Below are 20305 nucleotides of genomic sequence, written 5' to 3'. Positions count from 1 at the left end.
GCACCCCGCAGGTGCCACCGCCGCCTGACAAGCGGCACCCCCAAACGCCCCGGCCGCTCCGAGAGCCGCAGGCGGGGGGAAGAGGGGAGCGGGCACCGGGGGGGGGGGGGGCCATCGCTCCGGGCGACCACCGGCTCGCACAGAACACCCCACACACCCGAAACACCGGGTCCCCCGAGAGGTCCGGGACGGGGCTGCCAGCAACACCCCTCCCCACACCGGTTCTCTCCTTCGCTTCCACGCCACGGCTCCAACGCCCGCCCCCCCGCTCCGGAGGGGGGTCGGGGCTGCCCACGGCGAAGCCCCCCCGCCCCCCCGGCGGAGCGGAGGCGGTTTGGCTGCGAACAATGCGCGCCTTTTCTGGCGGAGCTCCCCAGCAGCGCCGCGCGCAGAGGCGGCCCCCGCCCGCCCCGCCGCATTGTTACCGGCGCTTGCCGCCCCCCCCCCCCCCCCACCACCACCCGCACGCGCCCGCTAACGGACACCGGCGCGCGGGGCCGGCTGCCCCTCAGCAGCGGCGGCCGACACCCCCCACACACACACACCCACACCCGCCGCCCCCCCCAGCCCCTCACGGCACGGCTCCGGCCCCGGCACACCTGCCGCGGCCCGGCCGGCCCCGCGGGCCCCCTTTGTTCCCTTACCTGAGGCGGGCGAGCCCCGCAGCGCCGGCACGGCGAGCAGCAACGGCAGCAGGGCTGGTAGCGCCGGTCGCCACCGCGCCGCGGCCGCCGAGGCCACCACGAAGCGTGTCATCCCCTCCATGGCACGGCACGGCACGGCACGCCGCGGCCCGGCGTCAAGTCATCGCGGCGCCCCGCGTCCCGTTTCCCACCCCCCCACCCCCCCCCGCGGGCTGAAAGGGCTGGGCGGGCTCGGCGGCTCCTCCCGGGCGCATCCACCGGCGGCGAGGCTGGGACGCCCGGGGGCGGGGGGGCCTCCGCAGCCCCCCCCCCTTCCCCACGCCCACCCCGTGAGGAGTATTCACCGGGGCAGCGCCGCGGCGCCAGCCGCCTCCTAGAAGCGGCGGGGCAGGAGCGGGGCAGCGGGGCCGCCGCAGGGCCCGCGAGCGCCTCGGCTCGGCTCGGCCCCCGGGCGGGGAAGCGGAGGGCAAACCCCCCCCCCCCCGCGCTGCGGGGCAGCGGGGGCTCCTCGGCCAGCCGCGGCGCTTGCCCGGGCGGGCGGCTACGGCCCTTCACGTGGGGGGAGAAGGAGCCGGAGGGGGGGAGGCGGCAGCAGCCCCGACCCGGCCGCCCCGGCGCTCGCTCGCTCCCTCCCTCCCTCCCCGCCGGCGACGCGCTAACCCCGGCGGAGGCCGGCCCGCGGCGGCGAAGCGCAAACGGGGCCGCCCGCCACCTGCGCGCGCCCCGCCGTCCGCGTCTGCGCGGGGGCGCGCCCGCCCCGCCCCCTCCGCCGCGCGCGGGCGGAGGCGGTAGGGAGGGGAGGAGCCAAGGCGGCCGGCCGGCCCTCCCCCGCCCCGGCTCCCCCGGGGGAGGTGGGAGGGACGGGGCGGGGCGGTGTCGGCGAGGCCCCGCCCCCGCCCGTGGCCGGCCGGCCGGGCCCCGCCGCACCCCGTCTTCTCAGCGCTGACCCGTCGCGTGCCGCCGTCTCGCCCCCGCTGCACGCGCAGCCCGGGGCGGGGGGGGGGGAAGTGCTGAGGGGCCTCGGGGTCTCCCGGTTACGCGCTCCCTGACCGGGGCGGCCCCGGGGCCCGCTGCCGGTTTGAGTGGGGCATCCCCGTTCGGCCGACTGCGCTCCCCCGCAGCGGCGCGAGGCCCGGAGGCTGGCGGTGCCTGGGGACAGGGCCCTCGCTTCCCACCGGCTGCGCGCGGAGGTTCGGGGGCCGAAACGAATGTCCCGCAAGTGGGAGAGGGGAAGGGACGGCGGGGAGGGCAGGGCGACGTGGCGGGACATCCACGCAGCGTCGGTGTCGCTCGAGGCGGGGGTAACGGGCACAGAGAGCCGAGAGACCCCTTCACCACAGCCCGGCTCTCCGCAGGAGCACGGGCGAGGCCGGCGGCCACCGGCGAGCACCAGCGACAACCGGGAAAAGGTCCCACCGGGAAAAGGTCCCACCGTAAAGCGGAGCTGGGCTCACCTGGTTTCCAGCGGCACTCGCGGTAGAACGGGCTAACGGGACATCAGCGGGGTTGCTAATGCCGTTCTTGGAGCCCATCGGTCACGACAGATACACCTCGCTCCCGGGAGCGGAGGGTTCGTTTTGCTGACGTGCAGAAATAAAGCGATACCGGTAAGATTTAGCTGTACGCCACACAACACGCAGCACAGCGTGGTATCACACGGACAGCGAAGGAAAATAATGCATGGCAGATCCTTGGCCATGGAAATAAGCAAAGCTGAAATCGGCCGGACTGCATCTGCTGGAGATGCGACCCAGTATAGACACGGCGAGTAAGGGGAGGGCGTGAAATCTGAAAAACCTACTGGTTTTAGGTTAGACGTTTTCAGGGCCAAAAAGTCCACGATGTCCTGTCTTTGGCAAGGTACCAAAGGCAATCACTATGATGAGTACTTCAGACCTTCCAGCACAAGACCTATACTTTCATTCTAAAAATCCCGGTCAGTACAATATAATTTTCTTTCATTTTGTACAGTGGAGACATGTTTCACAGAAAAGTTCATGGGTGATTACAACCTATATCTTAAAATGAAACTAAAAATCTAAGCTATAACATCCCATGCAAAGATGTTCAACATTGCAAAAAGAAGACCACAGTGGGACAAAAAAACCCTAGTTTTTGAAACATCTAACAAAAACCGAATGCAGAAAAACATATAACACCCACCTTTTTTTTTTTTCCAAATTAAAAAAAATCAGGGCCTGAGGATTTTTTCTGTTATATTAAATTGCTGATAAATAGACATATGTCTTTGATACTCCTTTTTCTCTACTAAAAATATTGAGATTTCTGTTTTGCAGAACTCATTAGGAATCAAACAGCTAATTGTTTGGGAGTTTTTTGCTAGTTGCCAGTCCTCTGAAAACAGCTCGGAGCACTCTTTAGCCTTTTTTTATAACTACGTACCCACCATTTCTGGATACGTTCCATGCCAGGTACTCCCTTGCTGCCATCTCTCTCAGTTCCTCTTGTCCTTCCCAACCTCTTTTGCAGATCTGCAGTGCAGGCTAAACAATAGCCACCAAAAGCTTAGAAACCCCCACTTCATTCCAATATACCTTCACTGTAAGCAGCGGTGTGCACCCGTGTTTGGCATTGGAGTGTGCAGTTACATACTCTTCCTGTTGGCAAAATTTGATTTTCCATTTCTTTTAATAAGCTAGCCCTCAGAAGTACTCAGTAAGTGCATAGGAATCCAACCTGGCTTCAGATTCAGTGGGAGCGTTGACAGTTAAGACCCTTGAAATACTTAATTTCAAAACATACTTCAGATGCTGACTATCATCTCCTTGGCTGAAAGATACCACATCACATTGTTGTCCTAACAGTGCCTCTAGTAACAGAGCACGTAAGGCTGCCTGTAGTACATTTCACATTGCCTGTAGATAATTTGTTTCACCAAGATCCAAAGGTAAGTTCCCAGACTAAAGCGTGAGACAACTTCTCTCACATTTCTGAGATGTTATCCATAATGAAATCCACCACAACTGCTAATTCATTCACTGTCTCAGCTAACACAATTTCCTGCTCCAGTTCCTGGAGTTCAGTTCACAAAAATAATCTTCCTATCTTGTGTTTGGGTTTGTGTTCCCCAGTTTCTGTGCCTTTTGAGACCCAACTGATATTTATGTTATTTCCCCGCTTCCTGGGCTAATTTAAGAACTGTCACATTCAATCGCATAGTCTCTATTCCCTTGCAATTTCACACGTTCCACCAGACACCTCCAAATTAAACTCCTGTTGTTAAATAACAACCAGCATTGAAAGAGGAGCTGTGAGGCAGCTACCTGTTATGCTACAGTTCGCCCTCGGTTTTGCTCTGCTGTTTCCCAGAAGGTGTGAAGGAATTTCACTAGCCAGATATGATCCTCTGTCCTGCTTAGCCACCTCTTTCACTGGAGCTGTTCTTCAGGGCGATGCTTTTGCAGTTGTAGCTCCCCTTAGTGATTGCATTGACTTTAGTATCTGTACTGTTGTTTAGTTCCTTTAATCCTTTTTGCAGTCCTCTTAGTACCTCTTTTTCGTGGAAAGCCTTGTTGTATGTGGCAACCTGATTGACATTTACTTCACCCGTTTGTCTTGATCATAGAATTGTAGAACAGTTTGGGTTGGAAGGGACCTTTAAATGTCATCTAGTCCAACTCCCCTGCAGTGAGCAGGGACATCTTCAACTAGATCAGGTTGCTCAGAGCCCCGTCCAGCCTGACCTTGAATGTTTCCAGCGATGGGGCATCTACCACCTCTCTGGGCAAACTGTTCCAGTGTTTCACCACCCTCATTGTAAAAAATTTCTTCTGTATATCTAGTCTAAACCTATACTCCTTTAGTTTAAAACCATTACTTCTTGTCCTATCACAACGGGCCCTGCTAAAAATTTTGTCCCCATCTTCCTCGTAGGCCCCCTCTAAGTACTGAAGTGCTGCCATAAGGTCTTCCCAGAGCCTTCTCTTCTCCAGGCTGAACAACCCCAACTCTCTCAGCTTGTCTTCAGAGGAAAGGTGTTCCATCCTTCTGATCATTTTTTTGGCAATCCTCTGGACTTGCTCCAACTGGTCCATGTCTTTCCCGTGCTGAGGGGTCCAGAAAAAAACCCCCAAACAAACCACACCTTACATGCTTCTAACAAGTATCTTAAGTCAAGAATGACATTTATAATAACAATATTTTAAAAAAAACCAAACAAACCAAACAACAAAAAAAACCAAACAACAAAGATCTATGAAAAGACTTCAGATTCCACTGAAACAGAAATCTGAAAAAATATGGCAAATTTTGCTAGGACGTTAATACAGGCCGGAAATCCTGGAATCTGTGGCTCTCACAGGCTCCCCTATATTGTCACTTGCAAACTCACAAAGTGAAACTAGCTACAATTTTAACTACATTTTACTCTGCAGCTTGTAAATGGATTCATCACAAGAAGTAACTGAGTTGGAAGGTGAGAAATTCTCTTTCCTATGGTACTCTACTGTGGTCTTCAGTAGTATGGATCAAGATATTAGCTCCCCCTGCTTAAGGGGAGAGTAGAAGTAATCCTTTGTAACAGTGTGGTTTGCAAGGGTTATTTACTTACTGCTGAATGACTTCCCATTGCAGATACACCAGGAAGTTTTCGACATTACTGAGCTTTCCACTACAGTGACGGCTACTCTGATTTATCACTGGGGCAAGACTGAGGATGCAAAAAAATCAAAGGCTGTGCAAAGTATGATTAGATTAATGATGACAGGCCCCACCTGGAAACTGAGAGCTTGTTTTGTGAAGGATGTAAGAGGAAAAAAAAACTGCAACATTTTGGGTAGAAACCTCACAAGAGAACACACACAGGGGGACATTTGGAAGCTGCAACCCCAGCAGTGGAAGTGAGCACCCACACTGCAATGACAGAAACAAGAGCGTCCTCAGAAGGCTCTTCGTGGAAGTGCTCATTTCTTCTTGCTGCTCAGGTTTTGCTGGAAGGGAAGGTGTGAAATTAGACCCACTTACAAACTGAAAGTACTTTCCAATCATCTTGCTTTTCATACAGTATGTGATAGCCAAATCTGGAAACCTGTTTCTCAAAGCTGCACCGCAAAACGCTGGTTCAGAGATGCTGACGTGAATTGGAGACCATCAACATTATTTCCAATAGAACCAGACAACTGCTCAGTAATTTAACTTTCAGTTGTTACTGGTTTAGGACTCAGTGACCAGAGCTGCTGAAGATATTTTTTGCTTTAGTGAACAATATTTACATTTAAAAAAACTCCAAACCCAGAGGTTTTTTTCTCCTGCTCTCTTGCTGTTGCTGAAATATGTGAAGAAACAGATTTTTTTTTTTATTTTTTTTTTGGTGAATGTTTCCAATTTGCTGAACTACCCATTGAAAAAATGTTCAAAGGGACAGGTTCTAGCTTGGCTTTGTGAAGACCTTCAGACAGTTTGTTAGGCTATTCCCAATGCTCTCAAGCATCTAGTTTTCTTACCAACACTTGTGTCTAAGGGAGCAGAGAGTGCTTTTTTTCATCACGGTTTTTCTTTTACTCTTTGGAAGCTGTGTGCTAAGGAAAGTCACACAGTATGCGACTTAAAAAAAGACTCAAACCATTTACAGATCAATACAGCCCAGTCTTATTGTGCACTTCCATTCTACTTCTGAACTCTCACACGTTGCCTTTATCCAAACTTGTGCTCTAGGTTACTTCTGTCCTGCCCCTTTTAACTAGCTGATGAAGTAAAGTAGCAACAGCTGCTGGCACCAGAAGAGAAAAGAGCCAACTTCAGAAGGCCAGATCGGTTTTGTTCTAGAAAGTACAAGGAAGGTACTAGAAAGTATGCTTTCTAGATTAAAAACTGAAAGAAAAAACCTGAACTTCATGAGGGTATAGATTTTTGTACTTGTGTAGCTTAAGAAGACAGTCCTGTATGGTCTCATTTTGTAACTGTGTAAAATGCAATATTGGGAACTTGCACCAGGAATGCCCACACAAATACCAGATTATTCCTATGTAAAAAAAAGGAAAAAGGCAAGACATGCAAGTAGGCTGTGTTTTCAATTCTGAGCTTCTAAGCTGGAGAAATATACAGAGGTAACTCGGAGAAATAGCCTTTTATAAAAAGAGTAGAGGTGTCTAATAAATTGCTTTCTTCCACATTTTCCACTACAGAGTTCACTGAGACATTAGAAAGACTGGTCAAGTGCATTTCTATTTTGCTGAAAGGCTTATCATCTTTTTGCAAATACCTCAGGCTGTCTGCTTAATCCAGTTCCTGGACTTCTGGCATTCAGTCTCCAACAAATGTCTCTGATATATAGCTTCCTAAGAATGGTTACTCTGATTGCCTGCTCCGACTCCTTCACTTTCACTACCTGCCAAAACCTTTTACCTCAAACTCCTGTCTCTTCAGTTCTTCTGAGGCAACGTGATAGAATAAGTGGGCTTAGTGTTATTCCTCCAGTGGAGAGGTATGTAGCTCTCTGAACCGATGGTCTTTTTTCCTTCATATCTGCAACCAGTCCTGACTTTAACTACCCCATTTTGTTCACAAAGTATCGTTTTATAACATGTAGGCATACCATATGCAGAAATTATTGCACCACAGACATATTGTGCTCTATCAAACTATCCTTCATCCTTATACACTGAGCAACTGAAAATAATTCCATCTATACTTAGCTAACTTACCATATTAAAAATAATGTGCTTCAAGGTACTGTAACATTGATCATGACAGCAATTGGATTATTTCTCTGTGTTATGGAATGACACATAAAAAATGAGCAAGCCAGATCTTGTCTGTTGTAGTTTTGGAACTTAAGAGAAGTGAATTTCAAGTACAGTGATTTTACTATAAAATGTCCTTGGTAATCCCATTTTAAACAGAGTGCTCACTGAAAAGGTCACTTACACATATATCCATTAAACTCCTCCCACAAAACAGAATCAACGAACGTTCCTGCCACTTTATGCAATGTCAATAAATACTTCCAAAATGTATCCAGACCTTGCAAAAATCCTCCCCCACATCTGTTTCCAATCATCACTTCATAATTCAGGGTACGTCTCCCATTCCGGAAACCATTTGGACTTCATATAAAAAGATAAGCCTTCCTCCTGTCTGGCCCAGATGTAGTTTATACCAAAGATTAATCAAATGCTATCCTAATTTATATAATGAACAAGGCAGATCAGTAGTTTTTTCAGACTCTAGGATCAGTGTTTTTTGGAAAGTAAGGATAACTAAATCAGGCAATCAGCAGACGCTTTGCCAGATTTTAGGAGGAGCAGATGGAATGAACGCTTTCAAAATCTTGCCCACAACATTCACCTCTAGTGAGCTTTTGCTCCTGCTGACAGATGATAGTAGCTTGATCTTCCTGAAAGAAATGCTTTAACAGCCCTTTCCCCTTCCCTCAAATCTACTTTGGTTTCCTACTGCTAATGGTTTCTGGTCCCTCCAGAAGTTACAACCCTAGGCTCCCTCCCATTCAATACCTGTCATGAAATACCTATGCTTCTGTTCCCTACCCTTTTTTCTTCATTCACATTCATCTTCCTACAGTCTTCCGGCCTTTACATCACCATAAAGACCTTTTCTCCCCATGCAGCTTCCTCATCTCTCAGCGAAATGTCTCCATCCAGTTCCCTGTAAAGCAAGAAGCTTACTGTATATGACTCTACTTGGGGCCAAAATTGTGTGATTCCTAAACCACGTTTCACATTATTTTCTTCAACCAGCAGTGTCCCCCACCAAACACCCTTGTTTAGCATTGAGCACTGCAGCTGGAGTGATGTGCAACTTCTTGCTACTTTAATTACTTTTTTCTTTTCTGAAAGCAGAGCTTACAAACCCTGCCTGTAAACCAGGACCCTGTTGTATCAAACTCAACAGACACAGAACAAAGCAAGCCAGAAAAGATGGTCCTTGTCTCTCTCTACTAAATAGCCAACACACAAATCCCAGTTTTGGTGCTGGCTCATTCAGCTTTGCCTCAGGGATATTTGCACCGTGGTGCGTCACAGTGCAGCTGTGCCCTAAGTAAACTTTGAAAGACCATTGTACAGACTTGTGACAGGCAGACACAATAGAGAGACATAAACCACTTGAAAAGCCTTAACTGTCAAGCAAAAGAAGAGTTTGTTAAGGGCAATGTTTGAAAGAGAAATAATTTAATCCAAAAAAGGCTCCGGATAAAATCTCTGGCAGTGGGATACACCAGCATGGAAATCACCCTCCAAGGACAGCAACAAACCCCTCCTCTTTCAGAATTTTACGGCTCACGTAGACTGGACACAGAGCAGAATCCAGGGAACAACATTAGATGCCATGAAAGGCTTACTCCACTGCTAAATTCAGTGACAGAGAAATGAGCTGAAAGCTCCAGTGCTACTAAGGTACCTCTTATTCACAGCTCAACTGTCTTTTACGTTTACATTCATTACAGGATGCTGACGTGGTGTTTTCTTCTGTACTCTGATATGGATTTTAAGCTGAAAAACACTAGTAAAGAGATTGAATTACTGACACAGATACATTAATTGGTTATTTGATATTATCATAGTCTACGTTCATCACAGAAATAATTAAAATTATTTCCCTTCCCTCAAAAAGGGAGAGAAGAGACAGGCAGATCGGAAATTGCCTCCGAACCCCACAGAGACATTAGTGACCCAGGCATTCGCCTCAGCAGTGCAGCAAGCCATGTGGCTGGCGCATGCTCCTGAGCAGCCAAGTCTTCAATAAAGATAAAAGCACGACTAATTGCAGTCTTTCTTCTCAGGTGCCATGGCAGTAGGCATTAGCCAGACTGAGCTCAAAGCATTAGAATAACTAGCCGGAGTCGGTAGTGGGCCAGCATTTGTCTGCTGGGATGACTTGGCTGGGCTGGAGCTGCACAGTCAAAAGCCACCTCTAAAACCGTCCTCTGGTTGAGTCCCAAGGGTGAATGCAGGGTAAAAAGTAAAGACCAAGAAGTTAAGGTAAAGGAAGATTTGGGACATCTCTCCTCGTAACCCTTTTGCTTAGCTAGGGGAAGGCCGCAGGACAGAATTATCCTATCCCGTGGAAGAAGTTAAAAAGGCATGAGCTGCAGCTACTGCTGACATTTGGTCAGGAGAGGTACTGGAGCGAGCAGCTGCAATTTGAGCTGAAACTCTTTCCTTCTCCAGTTCTTTTCAGTAATATTATATGCAACGTTAAATTAAGGTCAGATAAAGGACATGTTAGTAATGTCCTGGCCAGTGAAACCCACAAGTTAACTATTAAATTATGTTTATTTACTTACTGTTTTATAAAAAGAGTTTCCCTTTGAAAGTCCATTTGAGGAACCTGTGAGACTGAGAACAATATATGGACACAGCTCTGAATAGTTAATGGAAATTCTCTGTGCTCTGTCTGAAACCAGTTGTGGTTCCCTTTTAGCACATTAGTTGAATGTATACACTGGGAATATTTTACTTTGTTTTATGTTATTGCAATTTGCAAAACTTACACTAATAGCCCAATTTCATGCAATTATCTGAATGCAAAACATTGTTCAGTTGAATTCCCATAGCCTAATCCTACTAGTTCCCTTGGCTGTCTCACTTTCAATTACGAACCAAGGTCTGCACATCAGATGAAATGCTGCTATTGTAAAAATGGATCCTTTCTTTAAAAGTTATTTTCAGTGGTCTTCTGCTATACAGGCTGTTTTTATTGTCTGCAACCAAAGGCACTTTAAGGAAATCTGATTTTAACATCACAGGCCTGCAATACATATACTTTAGCTAGAGCGGTTTGTTGTGTTATTGTGGTAATAACCCAGTTATGTTTGCACCATAATTGTACCTCTAAATGTCTCTTGAGCTGCACATATGGGGCAAAGTGTGGCTTTATGAATACACAGGGGAAGGGGAAGAAAAGAGGAAGGCCATACAGAGAATTACATCCTTTTTTCCTTCCATGTATAACACAGCTAACACAGTTTTGGAAGGCAGGCGATGGATGATGTTAACACTACATTAATGTCAACTTAGTGTTCAAGTCTGAGTATTCAGAAATCATAAGGCTGGCTAAGGGATCATACATGTCTGGTTTTGTATTTGCTTTTCCCTTTTGGGAGCCTTTACAGTTTGCGTCTTCAAGTTATACTCCACAATCTAGGAAAAAAAATTGAGCTTTTTTTCTTTTTAAGTAAAGTCCAAGTTTTTATTAAATCACATGACTTCAGGATCTAGGACTTAAAGAAAAATACTGAAGAAGTTGAGACTTACAAGAGTCAGTGACAACGTGCCAAGTTCCCCAAATCAAGGTAATGGACTAACCTAGCCAACTGACCTGCCTTTCTGGAAGGAAGCATATTTCGTACATCTTGAAAAATGTGGATAATGTCATACTGTGGAGTGTACTTCCTTGAAGCTTCAGAAGGCTTGACTCCAGCTCTAATACATCCCTCTTTCTGTTCCTCTGGAATACCTATCCTGCATTTCCTCATTTGTGCTCAATGTACTGCATCCTTGATTGCTTATAGACCTCTCCCTTTTGGTAGGAGGAAATCATTCTTACATCCACTTTGGAAAGAACTTGCATTCCTTGACTCAACCAGGACAAACATAATAGATCCTTTTTAACTGAAGTTACATGCATACATTTCTTTGAAACTCAGTCTCTAAGCATCATTCCTTTGTTGTGAATGGAAAGAAATAATATGCATTTCATGATAAGATAGGGCAGACATCAACCTCTCGCCTTGCCTGGCTCTCTCCTTTGTCGATAGAGGAAGGCTTCAGTAACTAGGTCATTTCTCGTAGATCGATAATGTTAGATGAAATGAATCCCAACCTTGATGTCACATTTTGGGTACCCATGAATCAAAAGAATAAAATTAAATTCCTTTTTCATTTTTGCTGCCTTAAATATCTTCCATCTTTTTTGCCCTAAAGGAACAGCTGCCTCTCCAGGCAGTGAAATTTCTGTTCGTTATAAAAGCTACACATTTAGCTGACATCATTATTCAGGTCTCCAAATGACCTTCATCAATGAAAAGGAACTGGAGACATGATATTTTGGATATTAAAGGGTGAAAAATAAGCAGAAAAAGAGGGAAAAAAACAAGTAAGATTTTAAACAGGAGTGCGATAAAGAACAAACTCACTGTTTTTAGCTTTGCATTCCACCTTTTACATACTAATTATATAGCCACACACCCAGATTACACACACACACACAGATACCCCGTTACTAATTACCTTTATGGAATACTTCAGACAGTAAGGCAAGATTCTCCCATCTTATTTTGGCTGGCATGCTTTATAGTAGCCCCTTCTCATTGAACCTGCAAACATGGCCATTCTGGCACCTTATTTACATGGTATTTTATTTGTGAATATTAGTGCTAGCCCAGAAGCAAGTCTTCGGGAACACAAATTTCATTTTGTGCTATATGCCAGCCGTCTCCATCACAGACACCAAAGAGTAAAAAATATATCTTGGCTCTCTAAGGATCCTTTCATTTTCTTCATCTGCTTTGTTATAGCTGCCACAGTCACATGCTCCTTGCAGAGGATCAGACAGACACATGCAACATCTCTACTCACTTGTACAGGCAATCACTCACAAAGCTGGTTGCCTATCATTAAGCTACTCTGAGAAGTAACTGATAGCAATGCAGGCCTTGGCAATTATTTAACATCAAGAACAGACAGAAATAAGTGGACTGGCTGCCTTGATGCTGCAGTACTTTTTTCTCACATGACTGTCTGGAAATTCTGCTGCCCTGAATCTCTGGTTTCTAGTGAATGTATAGTAATGCACCAGCCTCTTGCGCGGGGATTTCTTTCACAGGCATGGTATGGTATATTATGCTTTCCAGCATTTATGTGTTACATGTACTGCTGGCACAAAAGTTTACATTGGAACTGGCAAGTTTATTAATTACAATTCTGATTTAACCTTCCTATGTCTTTTATATCTTTGCAACACCCATTTTTATATGTATGCATGCATATATATGCATGGACACATACATTTATAAATATACAAGCATTTGATGCTCTACTTTTTAGAGCAGAAATCAATACTAGCTGCCAAGCGGCTCCCCAGAATGCGTGGCCATGAAACTCTGCATTAACAAACACCACTACATGGGACATACAGAAGAAAAAAGAAGAATGTTCAAATGAAGGCATATTTCCATTTCACACTTGCAAAGCACTATATAAACAGAAAATTAGAGGGGATCAAAATCCACATTCTTGGTGCTCTTAAAGTTGTGTATCACATATTGTATTTCATTACACATTTTTTAAAAGGCTCCACCTACTCTCTGGGACTAGAAATCTTTTAATAGCATGAAGTTAGTCAATCTTTCTTCATTAATATTCATATATATGCCCCAGTTCTTACATTTAAATCCACTAATGAAGATTCACTGCTGCTGCAGCAGAACACTGTGCAGGACTGGGACCCTTTTGTGCTGGCAGCCCCCGTGGAGCACTGAACTGTGTGGTGGGCAAACGGCATTCATTAAACAGCAGCCGCTTCACCTGCTTTCTGCTCCCTTAACCCTTCTGCTAATTCCTTGAACATCTTCAGTGCACCCTCAATTGAGGGGGCATGTGTTTCCATTGCAGCGATGAGAGTGATAGGCAGGGACTTGTAATGCGCATGTCCTCTGTGTTGCAAAAGACATTTTAATAATCTTTGTCAAGTTATTCAATCTCTTCATCTTTTGCATTATAAAATGTTCTCCATTTTATGGAAGGGAGACAATAGTGCTTCTCTTCTTTCCAAGGATTTCTTACAACCACACAGCTTCTGGCTTCCATTTAGCACTAACTTGATCTCTTTATGCAGCACCACACTGTGATGTGTAAACTTAGCCTGAAACAGAGTCTGAAGGCAGAAGAGACCATTATGATCATCTAGCCTGGCTTCCTCTAAGATTTTTCTCAGGGATTCCTGCATGAGGCTCAACGGTTTCAGTTGCCAAGGAAACAATTATCAATCTTTTCCATCCCTCACCATCCCTATCCGTCCTTTCCATTTTGTCATTTCTTGCTACAATAAAAAATCCTGTCAAATGTCCTAGTCCCTAGCTCTAGCATCTTCACCTCCACCCCAAAGAAAGAATGGGAAAGGTTGACGAGGACCCTTGGCTGGGAGTTCAGCCTGAAGCTTACCTCTTATCCTTGGTTTCTGTGCTGCAGGTGTGTGACCCTTTGAAAATGATCCTCTCAGCTGCAGATAGCTTATCAAATGCTGTATTGTTTGACTAACACAAGACATATTATCTTTTAAATTACACAGCAGTGTACCTCTTGTTATATTTTTGATATCTTTCCTTTCACCACAGCCTTAACTCCAGTACAGCCTCATGCAGAAATGCTTTGGAAAAAACATACTTTATGGTAACATGCAGCTGAAGAGCAAAAGCAATAATGAGGAAAAGAAAGGAAGATGCAAGGAGATGAAAAACTGTGTAGGAGGAAGTTAGAAGACAAAAACCCTGCATCAACTAGAGAATAAATTAGATGTAGTCAGAGCCAGAGATAAAATTCTGGAGCCTCAGGAGGTTAAACTCAGGTACTTTCAGGCAAGTTACAGGAGATCTGCATGGTTCCTTAAGGTCTAATGAGTCCCACCTGTATAACTCATAGCTTCTGACAGTTTGCACTGATTTTATGCCCTTAAATACAACTCTAATCAGGGTGACTGAAGGACAGAGGGGTGTCTCGCCAATGTAATTTGGAAGGTAATCCCCTCATCCTTGGAATTATATCAGTCTAATCAGTTCCTCAGTGTGCACAAGAGGGAGGATGAACACACCAACTGCAGGGTGAGAAAGAAGAGCCAAGTACTCACAAAAAGCTTACGGGGAAGAGGGCTGCCATTCGGCATGTTTTGATAATTCACCACTTGGGGTAATCTTCCCTCTTTTATACGTAACCTAATAATAGCTTGCATAAAGGAAAGCAGACTTACCTTGCAAACCTCAGGAATATCAGATGATCAAAGAAAAGTCAGGGATATGTAGAAACCAAAACATTCCTCAGGGTAAGTTCCTAAGGAGGGAGAAACAAGGTAGACCCCATTAGTAAGACAATTCCTGCTTACGGTCAGGGAGTGATGCTTCAGCCCTTCCTCTTCTGGACACTCATTTTTTGGAGCTTGCTGAGGTTTTTTTGCTCTGCGTGTGTGTGAGAGACATAGCAGGACGGCCAAACTGTGCAGGTATACACAGAAATGTTATGTCACACATATACCACCACGGAAACACTCAGCGCATGTCCATTAGATCTGGCACCAGAGCCACTGTGCCTCTGCTGGGATCTCCTCGGGCCCACGCCTCCAGACAGGCCTGTGGCATTGCTCACGATAAGGCTGGGAAATCTGGATCTTTTGGCCATTTGTCTCCATTTGTTTAAGATGCTGCGTCTAAATGTAGCCCAGCAGGATGCATGGATACTGAAATCCCTGATACTTTTTCTGCAGAAAACATTTGCTGATGGTTTAGGGTAGTTGTAACAAAAGTAGTAGGATAACTCTATGTGTGAAAAACAATGGAGAAAACAAGTTATTTTTATGAATGTCAACAATATCTCACTTTTCCTGTTGGCTATTTTCCTGCCAGGCTGTACAGAAGGTTAGAGGGAAGCAAATAGGAAGAAAACAGTGACAACATACTCTTTCAAATACCACAGAACTATTAAAGAAGTGTCAGAGAATATTCACCCACATACCTTCAGGCAGGCGAGTGTTAATTTCTCCTAAGTCCAGGGAGAATAAAGAAGACACTGAACTGCTGAAAACCACAGCTAGACAAAGAGGAATGGATGAACAGCAGTGTTGGGATGAGTCAGAAAAAGCCAGCCCCTAAGAGAGTTGGTTTTGGCACTTGACCTCAAACAGGTGTGTTTATGCTCAGTGGAAACTGTTGAAACAACCGTGTTTTCTGGTAAGACTTATGTACAAATGCTCTTTCTTTGTTTCATCTCACATTTCATCTTTTGATTTTCTTCCTTTGGCTGAAGAAACATCTTTTCTTTCAAAAAAGATATTCTTGAGCCCCCTGGATCAGCTGCGGGCCCGAAGTGTGTTGGGTCAGTGCAGTGCAGAGCAGGGACTGCTGGCTTCTCTATTCACATGTCGAGTGCTGCATGCAACTACCCTGGAGAAGACTATGTGGAGGGAAAAAAACATCCCTGACATGAGATGACTTAGTGTCCCGGCTGCCTCACGAGCCTGTGCTTCCTCCCCTCGGCACCGGTACACAAGTGTGAGAACTCATTATTGCCAGATGAGAAAAGCAAGAACAGCTCCATAACAAAAAAAACCCCACCCAAACAAAAAGCCCAAGAAAAAAACCCTATCAAACAGGTAAACCTGAGAAGGGTACTGTCACTTGACCCCACTGTTCCTCCCGCCGGGGTGTACTGCACAGTTCCCAGGCAACTGCTCCCCTGCTGCCTGCCCTGCCGGGCTGATGGCAGGGAAGAGGGTATCGGTTTGCACAAGGAGAGTGATCCCACTCTGCGCAGAAACAGCACAATCTTCCCTTACGGCAGACCCAAGCATATTAATCGAGCAAATGGCACCAGCAGGCAGAACCTGAAGGTTATCTCTTCTGCTGTCCGCACGGGTTTTAAACTACTCAACTCCCATTCACGCTCTAGGACAGCTTGGCAGTGGGGTGCAGGCAGCAGTGTCCTCTCCACAGTGCTGTCTGGAGATGTACCACGGAGAAAAAGGCTCTCTGCTGCTTAGGAAGCTTGAGAGGGAGTCAGGGAGGGCCCTGATCATGGAGGTCTGGTGTCCTGGAGAGCATCTGCCACTTGCCTCTGGATCCAAGACAGACCCTTTTTGCCCTCAGGATCAAAAATAGTGCATTTTACCAAATCTCTTCTAAGATCTTGAATGTTTCAGACCGTCAATGCCATCCACTAAGCTAAAACTTCCCCATCTACTCTTACTCACATCTTCCACCTTTCCAAGATGAAGTAGCCCTTTGCTATCAGAGCATGCCCGATCACTCTGCCTGACTGTCTTCATCACTGTCTTCTGTCCTGCCAGTCATTGCCAGCCCCTCCTGTTATCACTAGTGAATTAGTGTTCATTTAGGTCATAGATTAAGTTGTTACATTAATGGATTCAGTGGCTTCCAGCACCTTCCTAATCTCCATGAGCCTCCCCTGGACTTCCTCACTGGCTCTTTGAGGTCTCTCAGTTGGCCTCCTCTCATTGCTGTTCACTCAAGCTGTATTATTGATACCGCACAGTGTTCATTTTTAGACTCAAAATGCAGTGCACTACTGACTCATACGCCCAACAGTTTCATGTACATTATCACTATGCAATTACCTTTGTCAACCAAATATATAGTCTCATCAAAGCGCAAAAATCAGGTTTGTTTGACAAGTTTGCTTATAGTTACCGTAAAGCTATGTCACTGGCATTAATAGTATTCTTTCCCTTAATTCTTTCTTGACTGAATCCCATACAAGCTTTCCTTTATTTTCCCTGGAAGTGAGCTAAGCCTAACCAGCCTGCAGTTACTGGGCTCGTTCTCTGGCGCAAAATTAATACTAGTCTTTCGCTGTGCTCTGTGCCCTCATTGTGTCCTGACCCCACCTTTCTCTGACTGTCTCTGCCCTGACCTCCTTCACAAAATAGCAGATCCTCTTTTGCTCCTGGAGAGGCTTAGGGGAAGGGCTTGAGGCTTCTTCCCTTCCCTTGCAGAATACTGCGGAGCTACTGCATGTATGAAACTGGGTTCTGGGAGGGTAGAGGGCAAGAGAGAGGGCTGTGGGGATCTGCATGCCCAGGGTACCACCTCGGTACATCCACCATGTGCTAGTCTGTCCCACGGAGACAGCCCGTGGTCACAAGACGGACCGGACTGCTTGAGAGACGAGGGACAAGTGAGGAGGACAGAGCCGGAGAGCTCTCCTGCCCCTGCTTACACTTCTGCTAACCTTTGTCCAAAAGGTTTGACAGTACTGCCACAATTGATGATACCATAATATCATCCTTTCAGTTGTTATCAGCAGCAAGATTCAAATGCTATCATTTCTTCTTACCTGTGGGTCTACTCTAAAGTCTGCTGGAGTCTTTTCATTAGCGTCAATTTGCATCAGATCAGAGTTTATGATCGCATTTCCCTGGAGGTATAAAAGATGCGTCACACTCATTCTCTTCCTTTGTGGGATGCCTAGCATGATCTGAGGGTCTCCTCTGCAGGAGAGCAGTAGCAGTTGCATTTGCTTCTCCAGAGGAGGTACAGGGCTTCCTTCCACTCGCTAGGGCCCTTCCATGCAGAGTGCAGTTTTGGAGCCACTGGTGGGTCTCCTGCCCACCAAGCAAGGTTCTCTGATTGGAGGATTCCCCAGAGAATTAAAAAAGATTTTTCCCACACGTGCTTAAGGAAATCAGTGTTTACTCGCCAGGAAACAGCTTCAAGATCATACAGCTGTCCTTCTAGGGTAACCTGTCATTTAAGTCTGTATAAAGAGCATATGCCAGGCCACAGAGAGCACAGGAAAAACACACGTTGCACTGTACAGAGGGTTGATGCAGCAGAATCGGTTTCAGAGAGAATCATAGAATCATAGCATCGTTTAGGTTGGAAAGGACCTTTAAGATCATCGAGTTCAACCGCTAACCTAGCACTGCCAAGTCCACCACTAAACCATGTCCCTAAGCACCACATCTACACATCTTTTAAATACCTCCAGGGATGGTGACTCCACCGCTTCCCTGGGCAGCCTGTTCCAATGCCTGACAACCCTTTTGGTGAAGAAATTTTTCCCGATATCCAATCTAAAGATGATCATTATTGTGTTCAGCAACGTACTTCAAGTACCCTTTGCTGAGGAGGCCTATTAATAAATGGATACAGAGGCCATAATAAACTAAAGAACAACTGCTTCACAGTTCAGAGAGTAAATATAGTGCCCTGGGCAAGCAAGTGAGATGGGTCACTGACAGAGCTCAGCACAGACCAGTTAGGACCATTGATAACTCTGCTTATCGCAAAGAGGAAAATCAGGATGGTGGGAGAAAATAAAGAAAAGAAGGAGGAAGAAAAGTGAGAGAGAAGGCAGCCACAGAAAACTGTGCTTTATAGTAAGTGTGTGCATTGCCCTGTGACCCTGTCTGCCTATAGTTAGAGGGCAAGGAGAAACATATCCTATTAAAAACCTCTTAAAAAACCAGATCCTTCCTCTGTAACCTCCGCTTGTAGTGAAGTAAGGTCATAAATGACAAATGTGGTTCATGAAAACTTTCTCAAAGTTTTCATTAAACATAAGGAGTAATAAAACATTATGAAAGGAACCCAAGCATTGTTTCTGTTATAAACCGCAGGCGGTTTACTTCTCAGAGATTGCTTATCAGTTATACTTTTCCACAAAGCGGGTCACTGGCTTCTCAAGCATCTGCACATAGCTCAAAACCTTGGAGTATTTCTTAGTGAAAGCCCTGTCTCCTTTGAAAACTCTGAAAGCGGTAATGAGGAAAGACAAAACAGACACCCTCCTCCGCTCAGTTTTCTTCTCACGGGGCTAAAATCAGACTGCTGCCTTTGCAGCTGAGGTGAAATATCTTGGAGGGGTGAAAAAAAATCCCAATCCAAACAGCCCCTCACCTTCCTGAGAAGTGATATTCTTCATCTTCTTTACTGTAGCCAGGAGCCTCTGGAGAGCGGTGGATTTAAGAAGCCAGAGGACTCCCATTTTTGTTCAAAGGAAGGGCAACTGAGCTGGATGAATGGGCCCCCGTGACCTTTTGCCATCCAGATTTTGCGTTCAAGTAGCTCCATCAATTTGTTGGGAATCTTGCAATCAATGGTTCCAGCACTGGATGTGTCGGAGCTGTTAACATCTGATATCCAACCGAGGTATTATAAAATCCTCTGTGCAGGCACAGCGCTGTTCCTTGTGATCAAAGGCGAGCCCTGTGATCAAAGGTATGTGTTTGACGATCTTTGACTCCTAGAGAAAAGCACCGGTGAGCGCTGAATGAATATTCTGCTTACTTTTGCTTTACCTTTAGTACCAACTATTTTTTTTTAACCTGAAATCTTTGAGTACTTTTTTTGGTAATTGTCCCTACGTTCTGTGAATTCTTCTGCTACCTCTGTTTCAAAGCGCCTGAATTACAATGTCTCTCACAAGGTTTCCCAGGTCTGGCTGAGATGGAGTTAATTTTCTTCACAGCAACCCACATAGTGCAGTGTTTTGGATTTGTGTCCAAAACAGTGCTGATAACGCACCAGTGTTTTAAGCTATTGCTGAGCAGTGCTTGCCCAGGGTCAAGGCTCTCACCGCTTCTCCCTCTGCCCCCGCAGCGAGTAGGCTGGGGGTGGGCAGGAGGGACAGCTGACCCAAACTGACCAAAAAGGATATTGCATACAATATAACGGCACATTCGGCAATAAAAACCGATTCCAAAGCTGCTGTTGCTCAGGGACTGGTTGAGCATCGGTCTGCGGGTGGGAGTTGGTGAGGGGTTGCCCTTGCATCACTTGTAGGTTTTCTTCTTTACTTATTAAATTGCCTTAATCTCAACCCGGCCTTCCTTCACGCCTATAGATTTGAATATTTCTGCCACGCTCAGCACTTAAATAAGTCATCCAGCCCCCGACCTGCGTTGTTCCATACGGAGGTACGGCACCCAGCCCACCGGACACGACCAACTTTTCGGTG

At 46.2% G+C, this 20305-nt stretch overlaps 1 protein-coding gene across 2 annotated transcripts in view; it reads right to left on the bottom strand.

Moving 5' to 3' along the window:
• Positions 1-765, bottom strand: part of KIAA1549 (KIAA1549 ortholog) — a 152682-nt gene extending 151917 nt beyond the window's left edge. The window contains exon 1 of one of the 2 annotated variants that reach the window (XM_075050876.1): positions 645-765. In XM_075050876.1, coding sequence (XP_074906977.1) covers positions 645-765 — 121 coding nt within the window. The remainder of the gene's footprint in view (positions 1-644) is intronic. The other variant, XM_075050877.1, reaches the window with a different exon arrangement.
• Between the last annotated feature and the right edge of the window lie 19540 nt (positions 766-20305).

This window comes from Buteo buteo, chromosome 19 (genome assembly GCF_964188355.1).
Source record: "Buteo buteo chromosome 19, bButBut1.hap1.1, whole genome shotgun sequence".
NCBI classification, from domain to species: domain Eukaryota; kingdom Metazoa; phylum Chordata; class Aves; order Accipitriformes; family Accipitridae; genus Buteo; species Buteo buteo.
The sequence above is the reverse complement of the archived record's forward strand: the minus strand, read 5'-3'. Positions and strand labels throughout refer to the sequence as shown.